Source organism: Pseudophryne corroboree, chromosome 5 (genome assembly GCF_028390025.1).
Source record: "Pseudophryne corroboree isolate aPseCor3 chromosome 5, aPseCor3.hap2, whole genome shotgun sequence".
NCBI lineage: Eukaryota > Metazoa > Chordata > Amphibia > Anura > Myobatrachidae > Pseudophryne > Pseudophryne corroboree.
In genome coordinates this window covers 115,631,294-115,646,131 of record NC_086448.1, presented here as the reverse complement: position 1 = coordinate 115,646,131, position 14,838 = coordinate 115,631,294, and the positions used below count along the sequence as shown (strand labels likewise).

Here is a 14,838-nt window from a genome sequence, read left to right as displayed (position 1 = left end):
CCTTATCAGGGAATTGTCCAAGTAAGGGATAACTAAAATTCCCTTCCTTCGAAGGAATATCATTATTTCGGCCATTACCTTGGTAAAGACCCGGGGTGCCGTGGACCATCCATACGGCAGCGTCTGAACTGATAGTGACAGTTCTGTACCATAAACCTGAGGTACCCTTGGTGAGAAGGGTAAATTTTGACATGAAGGTAAGCATCCCTGATGTCCCGAGACATCATGTAGTCCCCTTCTTCCAGGTTCGCAATCACTGCTCTGAGTGACTCAATCTTGAATTTGAACCTCTGTATGTAAGTGTTCAAAGATTTTAGATTTAGAATCGGTCTCACCGAGCCGTCCGGCTTCGGTACCACAACAGTGTGGAATAATACCCCGTTCCCTGTTGCAGGAGGGGTATCTTGATTATCACCTGCTGGGAATACAGCTTGTGAATGGCTTCCAAAACTGTCTCCCTGTCAGAAGGAGACATCGGTAAAGCCGACTTTAGGAAACGGCGAGGGGGAGACGTCTCGAATTCTAATTTGTACCCCTGAGATATCACCTGAAGGATCCAGGGGTCTACTTGCGAGTGAGCCCACTGACGCGCTGAAATTCATTGAGACGGGCCCCCCACCGTGCCCGATTCTGCTTGTAAAGCCCCAGCGTATACTGAGGGCTTGGCAGAGGCGGGAGAGGGTTTCTGTTCCTGGGAACTGGCTGATTTCTGCAGCCTTTTTCCTCTCCCTCTGTCACGGGGCAGAAATGAGGAACCTTTTGCCCGCTTGTCCATGAAAAGACTGCGCCTGATAATACGGCGTCTTCTCATGTTGAGAGGCGACCTGGGGTACAAACGTGGATTACCCAGCTGTTGCCGTGGCCACCAGGTCTGAAAGAGCGACCCCAAATAACTCCTCCCCTTAATAAGGCAATACTTCCAAATGCCGTTTGGAATACGCATCACCTGACCACTGACGTGTCCATAACCCTCTACTGGTAGAAATGGACAACGCACTTAGACTTGATGCCAGTCGGCAAATATTCCGCTGTGCATCACGCATGTATAGAAATGCATCTTTCAAATGTTCTATAGGCAAAAATATACTGTCCCTATCTAGGGTATCAATATTTTCAGTCAGGGAATCCGACCACGCCAACCCAGCACTGCACATCCAGGCTGAGGCAATTGCTGGTCGCAGTATAACACCAGTATGTGTGTAAAATAAGAATTTACTCACCGGTAATTCTGTTTCTCGTAGTCCGTAGTGGATGCTGGGAACTCCGTAAGGACCATGGGGAATAGCGGGCTCCGAAGGAGGCTGGGCACTCTAGAAAGATCTTAGACTACCTGGTGTGCACTGGCTCCTCCCACTATGACCCTCCTCCAAGCCTCAGTTAGGTACTGTGCCCGGACGAGCGTACACAATAAGGAAGGATTTTGAATCCCGGGTAAGACTCATACCAGCCACACCAATCACACCGTACAACTCGTGATATGAAACACAGTTAACAGTATGAAACAATAGAGCCTCTCAACAGATGGCTCAACAATAACCCGATTTAGTTAACAATAACTATGTACAAGTAATGCAGATAAACCGCACTTGGGATGGGCGCCCAGCATCCACTACGGACTACGAGAAACAGAATTACCGGTGAGTAAATTCTTATTTTCTCTAACGTCCTAGTGGATGCTGGGAACTCCGTAAGGACCATGGGGATTATACCAAAGCTCCCAAACGGGCGGGAGAGTGCGGATGACTCTGCAGCACCGAATGAGAGAACTCCAGGTCCTCCTCAGCCAGGGTATCAAATTTGTAGAATTTTGCAAACGTGTTTGCCCCTGACCAAGTAGCTGCTCGGCAAAGTTGTAAAGCCGAGACCCCTCGGGCAGCCGCCCAAGATGAGCCCACCTTCCTTGTGGAATGGGCATTGACAGATTTTGGCTGTGGCAGGCCTGCCACAGTATGTGCAAGCTGAATTGTACTACAAATCCAACGAGCAATAGTCTGCTTAGAAGCAGGAGCACCCAGCTTGTTGGGTGCATATAGGATAAACAGCGAGTCAGATTTTCTGACTCCAGCCGTCCTGGAAACATATATTTTCAGGGCCCTGACAACGTCTAGCAACTTGGAGTCCTCCAAATCCTTAGTAGCCGCAGGCACCACAATAGGCTGGTTCAGGTGAAACGCTGACACCACCTTAGGGAGAAACTGGGGACGAGTCCTCAATTCTGCCCTATCCATATGGAAAATCAAACAAGGGCTTTTACAAGACAAAGCCGCCAATTCTGATACTCGCCTGGCAGAAGCCAAGGCCAATAACATAACCACCTTCCATGTGAGATATTTCAGATCCACGGTTTTTAGTGGTTCAAACCAAAGTGATTTTAAGAAAACTCAACACCACGTTGAGATCCCAAGGTGCCACAGGAGGCACAAACGGGGGCTGACCATGCAGCACTCCTTTTATAAATGTCTGAACTTCAGGTACTGAAGCTAGTTCTTTTTTGAAAGAAAATCGACAGAGCCGAGATCTGTACCTTAATGGAACCCAATTTAAGGCCCATAGTCACTCCTGCTTGCAGGAAATGCAGAAATCGACCTAGTTGAAATTCCTCTGTTGGGGCCCTTTCGGCCTCACACCATGCAATATATTTTCGCCATATGCGTTGATAATGAGTTGCTGTAACCACTTTCCTGGCTTTAGTAAGCGTAGGAATTACTTCCTCCGGAATACCCTTTTCCTTCAGGATCCGGCGTTCAACCGCCATGCCGTCAAACGCAGCCGCGGTAAGTCTTGGAACAGACAGGGCCCCTGCTGCCGCAGGTCCTGACTGAGTGGCAGAGGCCATTGGTCCTCTGATATAAATTCTTGAAGTTCTGGGTACCAAGCTCTTCTTGGCCATCCACGAGTATCGTTCTTACTCCTCGCCTTCTTATTATTCTCAGTACCTTTGGTATGAGAGGCAGAGGGGAGAACACCTAAACCGACTGGTACACCCACAGTGTTACCAGAGCGTCCATAGCTATCGCCTGAGGGTCCCTTGACCTGGAGCAATATCTTTTTTAGCTTTTTGTTAAGGCGGGACGCCATCATGTCCACCTGTGGCCTTTCCCAATGGTGTACAATCCTATTGGAAGACTTCTGGAGGAAGTCCCCCTTCTCCCGGGTGGAGGTCGTGTCTGTTGAGAAGATCTGCTTCCCAGTTGTCCACTCCGGGAATGAACACTGCTGACAGTGCTAACACATGATTTTCCGCCTATCGGAGAATCCTTGTGGCTTCTGCCATCGCCATCCTGCTTTTTGTGCCGCCCTGTTGATTACATGGGCGACTGCCGTGATGTTGTCTGATTGGATCAGTACCGGCTGGTTTTGAAGCAGAGGCCTTGCTGGCCTCAGGGCATTGTAAATGGCCCTCTGATCCAGAATATTTATGTGTAGGGAAATAACCTGACTTGACCAAAGTCCCTGGAAATTTCTTCCCTATGCGACTGCCCCACCAGCCTCAAAGGCTGGAATCCATGGTCACTAGGACCTAGTCCTGTATGCCGAACCTGCGGCCCTCTTGAAGATGGGCACTCTGCAGCCACCACAGTAGAGATACCCTGGTCCTTGGAGACAGGGTTATCAGCCTATGCATCGGAAGATGCGATCCGGACCACTTGTCCAACAGGTCCCTCTGAAAAGTTCTTGTATGGAACCTGCCTAATGGGATTGCTTCGTAAGAAGCTACCATTTTTCCCAGGACTCGCGTGCAATGATGCACCGCTACCTATTTTGGTTTCAGGAGGTCTCTGACTAGAGATGACATCCAGAACCATCCCCAGGAACAGTAGACGTGTCATAGGAACCAGCTGTGACTTTGGACAGTTTAGAATCCACCTATGCTGTTGTAGCACTTTCCAAAATAGTGCTACCCCGACTACCAACTGCTCCTTGGACCTCGCCCTTATAACGAGATTGTCCAATTACGGGATAATTACAACTCCCTTTTTTTGAAGGAGTATCATCATTTCGGCCATTACCTTGATAAAACACCCTCGGTGCCATGTACAGTCCAAACGGCAGTGTCTGGACTTGGTAATGGTAATCCTGTACCACAAATCTGAGGTACTCCTGGCGAGGATGGTAAATGGGGACATGCAGGTAAGCATCCTTGATGTCCCGGGATACCATGTAATCCCCCTCGTCCAGGCTTGCAATAACCGCCCTGAGCGATTCCATCTTGAACTTGAATTTTTTTATGTTCAAGGATTTTAAATATAAAATGGGTCACACCGAACCATGCGGTTTCGGTACCCCAACCCGTGTGGAATAGTAACCCCGTCCTTGTTAAAGTAGGGGCACCTTGAGTATTACCTGCTGGGAATACCGCTTATTAATTGCCTCTAGCACAGCCTCCCTGCTTGAGGGAGTTGTCAGCAAGGCATATTTTAGGAAACGGCTGGGGGGAGACATCTCTAATTCCAGCTTGTACCCCTGAAATACTACTTGGAAGAAACAGGGATCCACCTGTGAGCGAGCCCACTAATTGCTGAAATTTTTGAGGCGGCCCCCCACCGTACCTGGCTACACCTGTGGAGCACCCGCGTCATGGTGTGTACTCACAGGAGGCGGGGGAAGAATCTTGATTCTGGGAACAGGCTGACTGGTGTAGCTTTTTCCCTCTACCCTTGTCTCTGTACAGAAAGGAAGCGCCATTTGACCCGCTTGCTTTTTTGAAGCCGAAAGGACTGTACCTTTTTCTGTGAGGAAACCTGAGGTAAAATTATTTCTTCCCAGCAGTTGCTGTGGATACGAGGTCCCAGAGACCATCCCCAAATAATTCCTCACTCTTATAAGGCTCTCTATGCGCTTTTTAAGTCAGCATCACCTGTCCAGTGACAGGTCTCTAATACCCTCCTGACAGAATGGACATTACATTTATTTTGGATGCCAGCCGGCAAAATATCCCTCTGTGCATCCCCCATATATAAGACAACGTCTTTAATATGTTTTTATGTTTGCCAACTATTATCCCTGTTTGACAGGGTCACCAACCACGCTGCAGCAGCACTATCTGCAGGTCTCAGTCTAGTACCTGAGTGTGTAAATACAGACTTCAGGATAGCCTCCTGTTTTTTTTATCAACAGGTACCTATTAAAGTGGCCGTATCCTACGACGGCAGTGCCACCTTTTTTGACAAACGTGTGAGGGCCTTATCCACCCTAGGGGATATCTCCCAGCGTAACTTATCCTCCTGGCGGGAAAGGGTACGCCATCAGTAACTTTTTATAAATTACCAGTTTCTTAACGGGGGAACCCACGCTTTTCACACACTTCATTTATTCATCTGATGGGGGAACAAAACACTGCCTGTTTTTTCTCCCCAAACCTAAAACCCATTTATAGAGGTTAAAGTCAGAAATGTATAACACATTTTTTATTGCCGGGATCAAGTCACGGATTGGATTGTGTATATGTCTCCACCTTGTCGACACTGGAGTCAGACTCCGTGTCGACATCTGTGTCTGCCATCTGAGAGAGCGGGCGTTTTTGAGCCCCTGATGGCCTTTGAGACGCCTGGGCAGGCGCGGGCTGCGAAGCCGGCTGTCCCACAGCTGTTACGTCATCCACCCTTTTATGTAAGGAGTTGACACTGTCGGTTAATACCTTTTACCTCTCTATCCACTCTGGTGTCGGCCCCACAGGGGGCGACATCACATATATCGGCCTCTGTTCCGTCACCATATAAGCCTCCTCATTCAACATGTCGACACAGCCGTACCGACACACCGCAGACACACAGGGAATGCTCTAAACGAGGACAGGACCCACAAAAGCCCTTTGGGGGGACAGAGTGAGAGTATGCCAGCACACACCAGAGCGCTATATACTGCAGGGACTAACTGAGTTATGTCCCCTATAGCTTTATATCTATATATATAATGTATACTGCGCCTAAATTTAGTGCCCCCTCTCTCTTTTTTTAACCCTTGTAGACTGCAGGGGAGAGCCAGGGAGCTTCCCTCCAACGGAGCTGTGAGGGAAAATGGCGCCAGTGTGCTGAGGAGATAGGCTCCGCCCCTTTTTCGCGGCCTATTCTCCCGTTTTTTATGAACTTCTGGCAGGGGTATTTACCTCATATATAGCCCCTGGGGCTATATATTGAGGTATTTTTGCCAGCCAAGGTGTTTTTATTGCTGCCTCAGGGCGCCCCCCCCCAGCGCCCTGCACCCTCAGTGACCGGAGTATGAAGTGTGTGAGAGGAGCAATGGCGCACAGCTGCAGTGCTGTGCGCTACCTTGGTGAAGACTGAGTCTTCATGCCGCCGATTTTCCGGACCATCTTCTTGCTTCTGGCTCTGTAAGGGGGACGGCGGCGCGGCTCCGGGACCGAACATCAAGGCTGGGCCTGCGGTCGATCCCTCTGGAGCTAATGGTGTCCAGTAGCCTAAGAAGCCCAATCCGGCTGCAAGCAGGCGAGTTCGCTTCTTCTCCCCTTAGTCCCTCGCTGCAGTGAGCCTGTTGCCAGCAGGTCTCACTGAAAAGAACAAATTCTAAGACTATAACTTTCTAAGAGCTCAGGAGAGCCCCTAGTGTGCATCCAACCTCGGCCGGGCACGAAATCTAACTGAGGCTTGGAGGAGGGTCATAGTGGGAGGAGCCAGTGCACACCAGGTAGTCTAAGATCTTTCTAGAGTGCCCAGCCTCCTTCGGAGCCCGCTATTCCCCATGGTCCTTACGGAGTTCCCAGCATCCACTAGGACGTTAGAGAAATACATTTTAGGATACCCTCCTGCTTTCTATCAGCAGGATCCTTAAGGGCGGCCATCTCAGGAGAGGGTAGAGCCCTTACAAGCGTGTGAGCGCTTTATCCACCCTAGGGGGTGTTTCCCAACGCACCCTAACCTCTGGCGGGAAAGGATATAATGCCAATAACATTATAGAAATTATCAGTTATCATCGGGGGAAACCCACGCATCATCACACACCTCATTTAATTTCTCAGATTCAGGAAAACTACAGGTAGTTTTTCCTCACCGAACATAATACCCCTTTTTGGTGGTACTCGTATTATCAGAAATGTGTAAAACATTTTTCATTGCCTCAATCATGTAACGTGTGGCCCTACTGGAAGTCACATTTGTCTCTTCACCGTCGACACTGGAGTCAGTAACTGTGTCGGCGTCTATATCTGCCATCTGAGGTAACGGGCGCTTTAGAGCCCCTGACGGCCTATGAGACGTCTGGACAGGCACAAGCTGAGTAGCCGGCTGTCTCATGTCAACCACTGTCTTTTATACAGAGCTGACACTGTCACGTAATTTCCAACAGTTCATCCACTCAGGTGTCGACCCCCTAGGGGGTGACATCACTATTACAGGCAATCTGCTCCGTCTCCACATCATTTTTCTCCTCATACATGTCGACACAAAAGTACCGACATACAGCACACACACAGGGAATGCTCTGATAGAGGACAGGACCCCACTAGCCCTTTGGGGAGACAGAGGGAGAGTTTGCCAGCACACACCAGAGCGCTATATATATATACAGGGATAACCTTATATAAGTGTTTTTCCCCTTATAGCTGCTGTATAGTTAATACTGCGCCTAATTAGTGCCCCCCTCTCTTTTTTAACCCTTTCTGTAGTGTAGTGACTGCAGGGGAGAGCCAGGGAGCTTCCCTCCAACGGAGCTGTGAGGGAAAATGGCGCCAGTGTGCTGAGATAGGCTCCGCCCCTTTTTCGCGGACTTTTCTCCTGCTTTTTTATGGATTCTGGCAGGGGTTAAATGCATCCATATAGCCCAGGAGCTATATGTGATGCATTTTTTGCCATCCAAGGTGTTTTTATTGCGTCTCAGGGCGCCCCCCCCCAGCGCCCTGCACCCTCAGTGACCGGAGTGTGAAGTGTGCTGAGAGCAATGGCGCACAGCTGCAGTGCTGTGCGCTACCTTGTTGAAGACAGGACGTCTTCTGCCGCCGATTTTCCGGACCTCTTCTGCCTTCTGGCTCTGTAAGGGGGCCGGCGGCGCGGCTCTGGGACCCATCCAAGCTGGGCCTGTGATCGTCCCTCTGGAGCTAATGTCCAGTAGCCTAAGAAGCCCAATCCACTCTGCACGCAGGTGAGTTCACTTCTTCTCCCCTTAGTCCCTCGATGCAGTGAGCCTGTTGCCAGCAGGTCTCACTGAAAATAAAAAACCTAAACTAAAACTTTCACTAAGAAGCTCAGGAGAGCCCCTAGTGTGCACCCTTCTCGTTCGGGCACAGAGATCTAACTGAGGCTTGGAGGAGGGTCATAGGGGGAGGAGCCAGTGCACACCAGATAGTCCTAAAGCTTTCTTTAGATGTGCCCAGTCTCCTGCGGAGCCGCTATTCCCCATGGTCCTTACGGAGTCCCCAGCATCCACTTAGGACGTTAGAGAAAAGGCAGGTAGAATACTTAAGTGTCTTGTAAAGTCACAGCACTGACAACCAGGCGGCTTTACACAGGAGGATTTGCCCAAGCATTCCCAGGAACAGTGAGTTGAGGGATAATGGCGCCGCAGACACTGCCAGGGAGTGAGGGAGAGACAGATATGCAGCTCCAGGGCGGGAACATTTGCAGAAAATGGCGCCCTGGGGCTAGGGGAGGGGCTTCAGGTCCAAGCTCTATCCCCCTGCTGGCAAAACCACCGGGTACTGCGGGCTCTAATAAAACGGTTTATAGAGAAAACCTGACCTGTCCCATGCCCTGGTGATCTAGTGGGATCGCCTGTACTGCCAGAGTGTCCACCGCCAGCGCGTGCGGCCCGCCTCCCACTGACCGCTCCGGATCGCGATAAAGACCGGGTCCCGCAAGCAGGACCCACTTACCACCTCCCGAAGCGCGGCCACGCGATTCCGGAGAGCCCCCGTCGTGTGTGCCTGACAAGAAGAAAACCGGAGTCTCCTGCTGTAGTTACCCGGCAACCAGGGCTCGGGAGTGTACAGCGTCGCTGGGGAGAGCCGGAGCTGCAGCCGTGAATGTCCACTGACATGTAACACTGCTGCTGCCCTTGAAGTCCTCACTTTTTTCCTCAGAAAAAAAGCTCTTCTTAGGGCTGCTTGGAGCAGCCCCTCTGTTATGTGCCTGCTACTGCAGCACCAACTACAAAACTGAGATCCTGTGCAGGGAGGCGGGGTGATATAGGAGGCGGCGCTATGCATTCTGGGAACAGTCAAAGCTTTGAGCCTGTTGGTGCCTCGGATCAAGATCCTACTCTACACCCCATTGTCCATTCCTTGTGGAGCCCAGTGTACCCCGCAGCAGAAAGCTATATTATTCCCCTCTGTAGAAATTCTTTCACTTTCATGTTTCAGTCACACTTTTTGTTCCCATTTAATTAGCTGCCAGAATGTTCTTCAGTGACAAACCATAATAGTAGAGAAATATTAAAGTTGAACTGAATGGAAGATCCAAGGGATGATTTTGAGTCGGACACACTGCTGATGTTGGACAGTATGCGTACTTGTCACAGTTGTGATGGAGATGAATAGTCTTAGAAATATCTAGAACATGTACTGGACATTCTTGGGCGGTGACAAGGAGCGTACGCAGAGATGGACCGTCTTAGGGCAGAGTCATGGGCATGTTGCTATAATGGTTGCTAATGCACAATCTATCACATTGTAAGCCACACACTGACACTACCATCCAGCTTATGGGCGCTAAACAACAAAAGACAGAGCGCTTCTGCTCATTTTCCACACCGTAGCCGACGGTCAAGTTGTCAAACAGCTGTTTCAAGCCTATCCTTTCCAGCTCAGCTGCATGCTGGCACTGGTACAGCTATGGGACCAGTATCATCCAAGCACTACAGCGTACACTGCTATGTAGATAGGAGTGCAGGGAGATGCCTCTCCATTTGCAGCACCTTCAGGAAGACATGGAGCTTCTTATACCAGTATTTATTAGCGACTATTTCACCTAAATCCAGAGGCGTATCTAGGGTAGGGTGAGTGGGGCACGTGCCCTGGGCGCCTTGGCAGGCCCAGGAGAGGGGGGCGCCGCCGGCGTCCAGGGCATCATGCCCCACTCGCCCCCGTCAACCCTAAATGTGAGGGGAGGAGAGCGCAACGTCTCTCCCTCCCCTCACCGCCGCTGCCAGCACTAGCAGCGCTGCTGTGTCCGGTCTCCGGCGCTAGCCAATCAGAGCTTGCGGACCGGCTCCTGATTGGCTGCCGGTCCGCGAGCTCTGATTGGCTAGCGAACAGGCGCCAGACAGCCGCCGGAGACCTGGAGCGGTGAGGGGAAGGAGAGGCGCTGCGCTGCGCTCTCCTCCCCTCACATAACAACAAGCCAGCGGCCGGTGAGTGACGGGGGGGGGGGGGGGGTCCGGCGGCACAGTGGGGCAAGTATCTGGCACCAAGTGGGGCCTGGCACTGTGGGGCAATGTAACTGGCACTGTGGGGCAATGTATCCGGCACTGTGGGGCAATGTATCCGGCACTGTGGGGCAATGTATCCGGCACTGTGGGGCAATGTATCCGGCACTGTGGGGCAATGTATCCGGCACTGTGGGGCAATGTAACTGGCACTGAGTGGGGCATGTATCTGGCACTGAGTGGGGCAATGTGTCCGGCACTGTGGGACATTGTATCCGGCACTGAGTGGGGCATTGTATCCGGCACTGAGTGGGGCATTGTATCCGGCACTGAGTGGGGCATTGTATCCGGCACTGAGTGGGGCATTGTATCCGGCACTGAGTGGGGCATTGTATCCGGCACTGAGTGGGGCATTGTATCCGGCACTGAGTGGGGCATTGTATCCGGCACTGAGTGGGGCATTGTATCCGGCACTGTGGGGCAATGTATCCGGCACCGTGGGGCAATGTATCCGGCACCGTGGGGCAATGTATCCGGCACCGTGGGGCAATGTATCCGGCACTGTGGGGCATGTACCCGGCACTGTGGGGCATGTACCCGGCACTGTGGGGCAATGTAACTGGCACTGTGGGGCAATGTAACTGGCACTGTGGGCCATTTTCAGTGGCCACACCCCTTCTGGAGCATAGCCACACCCCTCCTGGTGTGTGGCCACGCCCACTTCTTTTTGTGTGTGTGGTTTTTTGTTTTTTTTTGGGGGGGGCGCCATTTTCCATCTTGCCCTGGGCTCCGAAAACCCTAGTTACGCCTCTGCCTAAATTCTCATGTGTTGGTGACTGAAGCTGGCATGGCAATTAATGGGAATCAGATTTATGCAAGCATTCTGCTATTCATATCAGGCAAACAGAGGGGGTCATTCTGAGATGATGGTAGATGTGCTAAATTTAGCACAGCTACGATCACCTTCCCTGACATGTGGGGGGACGCCCAGCACAGGGCTAGTCCGCCCCACATGTCAGTCCGGCCCCCCACCCCGCACAAGTACAAAAGCGCTTTTGTACTTGAAAGAGTAACTCCCGGCCAGCGCAGCTCCTGCGGCTGGCCGGGGGTTACTCGTTGCTGCCCGGGTCGCAGCTGCTGCGTTTGACGTCACACAGCCGCTGCTGCCCGCCCCCCCGCATGGTCCGGCCACACTTGCATTGGCCGGACCGTGCCCCGAAAACGGCGGCCAAACGCTGCCGTGACGCCCCCTCCCAGCCAGCGACTGCCTCTGCCTGTCAGTTAGCCAGAGGCGATCGCTAGGTAACGGCGGCCTTCAGATGTCTGGCATGCACCGGCGCACTGCCACACCGGCGCATGCGCAGTTCCGACCCAATCGTTGTGCTGCGAACTGCAGCGTGCGATCGGGTCAGAATGACCCCCAGAGTCAATAGTTTCAATGAATACAGAGTCTGTTGGAAGTGCTATATTCAGAACTCTGCATCTGAAGGGGACACATCCCAATTGTCCATATGGGACTTGGTGGTAGCAGTAAATGTAAACCTGCTGCGAGATAACTGAAACACAATATATGTCTTGATATAAATATTTGACTGTCAGTTCAGCTACAATAGATACTAACAAACCTTTATTATCAATGGGCAGCAACTACTAATACTGGGCCGGATTCGGATTGTATGCTAATGCCGCAGCATCTTTAATGCACAGACACTATGCAAAAATAGCAAATGCCTCAGCCACGTGTACTGAGATGCCCACTGGCAACATTGCAAACCCAAGGAGTAGCGTACAAAGATGTAGCATCACATGCAGATCACTATTGGCCTTCTGAATACCCCATGGAAATAAGACACCAGCATCAGTGAAGCTGCATACATGGAAGCAGCTGCAGGATCCAACACACCTATAAAACAATCGCAACACACCCACGCTTATTTCTGAAGAGATTTGTGTTTACTATGTTTACCGTATAACAAGCAGTAAAGCGCCTGCCCTGGTAATAGGCTTTTTTAACGCTTTGTTTGCTCTATCAAAGGGTTAACACAGGAAAAAAATATATAGGATTAATAGGATAGAATTAATCTCAGGTGCTCTCTGCTTACTAAACACAGTTCTTCATCTTTTCCCCAACAACTTGTGCTATCACAGAAACAATACTAGAGGGTGCTTAGGATTTATACAACCGGAAATTTTTAAGCAGATTCATCAATACTGTCAGACACCATCCAAAACAAACAGGGGGAACATAAAAGCAATCAGTGTGGTTTTACTTTCTTTACAGCCATCAGGTGTAAGACCAGGAACACGCTAGATGACGCACAAATGATGCGATGTCGTCAGCGATGAATGACTGCGGGGGGATATGAGCAGATGATCGCTGGGCGATGTCACCCGTTGGACCAGCATGAGGAAGTGGCTGATGACGCGCATCGTCAGCGACATAGTGCATACAAACTGGACAACACTGTGAATGGTGTTTTCGAATTGGGCACATTGTACACAACATCATCCAGTGTGTACGCAACTTGAGGCCAGGTACACACTAGGACGACTTAAATTGCAGCCAACCGATACAATGGTCGCCTGTACAGGCAGATTGATATAGCATGCAACATATTGTTAATTTGCCGCATTCAGCTGCATGCTGTCAACCACCGGGTTGTCCAATCTGATGTGCAGAACAGCAGATGGGATTACCCTTATGTTGGCGGGCAGGTGCGCACAATCATGGGTACACATCAGACGATATATTGCTCCAATCTGCAGGATTGGAAGATATATCGTCTGATGTGTACCCAGCCATAGGGTGGGTACACACTAGGACAACAGACAATTTCCAATCACCCCGGACTATCCATATTGCCCCCTCGTTCCGTCCTTCATTACACTGCACCGGGTCGCACGTGATATCTTCTGACACTGGTCAATAGATCGTTCTGATGGTGCCCATACACTTGTGAGATATTAGGTGCTATCCTTCGATTTCGACCGGATCTGTGAGAGAAATCAAAGAATTGTATGCAGATTTAAGGTACCATGAGACACGATGCGCGGGCACACCGCTCAAATGTCGCATCTCATGATAGTATGTGCTGCACATATTTCTCGCATTGCAGTGCGATCGCATGTTTGTTTGTTTTTTAACATGCAATATATTGCCGGGGTGACATGCCCATCACGTGATTACCATGCGATCTATCACATGATCACATGGATGGTAATCACTATGGCATTTCAGGTGCGATGCCACACAATGTCACATCGCAGGGCATCGCACAAGTGTATGGGCACCATGATTTGTACAGAGATGACATATTGTGCCGATATTGACCCAATATACAGTATTAGTACGCAGTGAGCACACACATGCACAGAACAGCGACACTGGGAGCTGGGGAAGCGATAGGTGTCAGCAATGGCTCACCCCCCGGGAGCCCCCTGAGCAATACGGGGACACCCGCACTCCCGGCCGCTACATCGCCGTTATTCTCCGCACAGCAACCCGTAGTTATAAAAAAAAAAAAAAATACGAAAACAAACCTCTTACTTGAGCTGTGACAGAGGACAGAGCTGCTGCGGCCGCCCAATATGTCTCCCGGCGTCCGGTCATGTGCCGAGGAGCCAGATTGCGCATGCGCGGATGTCAGAAACTCCCCAGTGTAATTCACCCTCACTGTTTAGTAAATCCTGTAGCGGTATCTGGTCCCTGCGCATTACACTGGCTTGCGCTGCACATTGTTCTGACTAATACTTCACTGGTTGTGGAACTAGAAGTCCCAGCATGACTTGCCAACCTCTGCAGACGGCGTACGCTTCAGGCTGTCCAGGCCCTAAGCCCGCTTGCAGGATCTGAATTTATTACATTATTTCCCTATGAATGTACGCCGCGTTTAGCAAGCATTAATCCTTTGCCAGGTACAAAAATGGCGGCGACGCGAGTGTTCCTCCCGGAAGTGTCTCCTCCCCACCTCAGTGCTCCTGCTGGTTGTCATGGCACCAGACGCCGATAGTACTGGGAGGATGGTGGGTGATAGCGTGGAGGGCTCGGAGATGGAGGATACCCGGGATGCGGAGCTGGCTGTGCAGGCCTATGTCCGGGAGATCCAGCAGAGGTGCGGCCTGGGCGCCATGTATATAATCTGCCAGGGTGTTATACATATGTAATGTTCCACCTGTGTATGTTATTAGGATTTACATGCAGAAACCTAATCTGAGTTCTCATTAATGAAACTTGCGGGTCATTAATGAAGTGCCACAGTCACCCAATGACATACAGTAGAGAGCCTTTACAGCACTGACACCCAGAATTTTCACACAAGAAGAGCATGAACTATTTCTGGGGCTGGGATGCTACATCCTATTATACACGCCTCATATGGTGTGTTTTCCTCAAACAAATAATAAATACAAAAAATAGCCTCTGCAGTTCTGCGCAGTTTAGCCTGTTCTGATGGAAAAACATTTTCTGATCATAGGCATTGGTACCGAAATGCAGTCTGCCCATACTTGCGCTTTTACTCCTTA

At 50.6% G+C, this 14,838-nt stretch overlaps 2 protein-coding genes across 4 annotated transcripts in view; one reads left to right on the top strand and one right to left on the bottom strand.

The window, feature by feature from the left end:
* Positions 1-13,969, bottom strand: part of LOC134927324 (ras-related GTP-binding protein A) — a 70,074-nt gene extending 56,105 nt beyond the window's left edge. Inside the window, exon 1 of one of the 3 annotated variants that reach the window (XM_063921594.1) lies at positions 13,862-13,969. The gene's annotated coding sequence lies outside the window, so the exon portion shown is untranslated. Of the gene's footprint in view, positions 1-13,158; positions 13,243-13,854 lie in introns of those variants that run through there. The other 2 variants (XM_063921593.1, XM_063921596.1) reach the window with 2 other exon arrangements.
* A 212-nt stretch (positions 13,970-14,181) lies between these two features.
* Positions 14,182-14,838, top strand: part of C5H10orf67 (chromosome 5 C10orf67 homolog) — a 283,761-nt gene continuing 283,104 nt past the window's right edge. Inside the window, exon 1 of the mRNA XM_063921592.1 lies at positions 14,182-14,426. Within this exon, the coding sequence (XP_063777662.1) occupies positions 14,305-14,426 (122 nt within the window). The 5' untranslated portion in view covers positions 14,182-14,304. The remainder of the gene's footprint in view (positions 14,427-14,838) is intronic.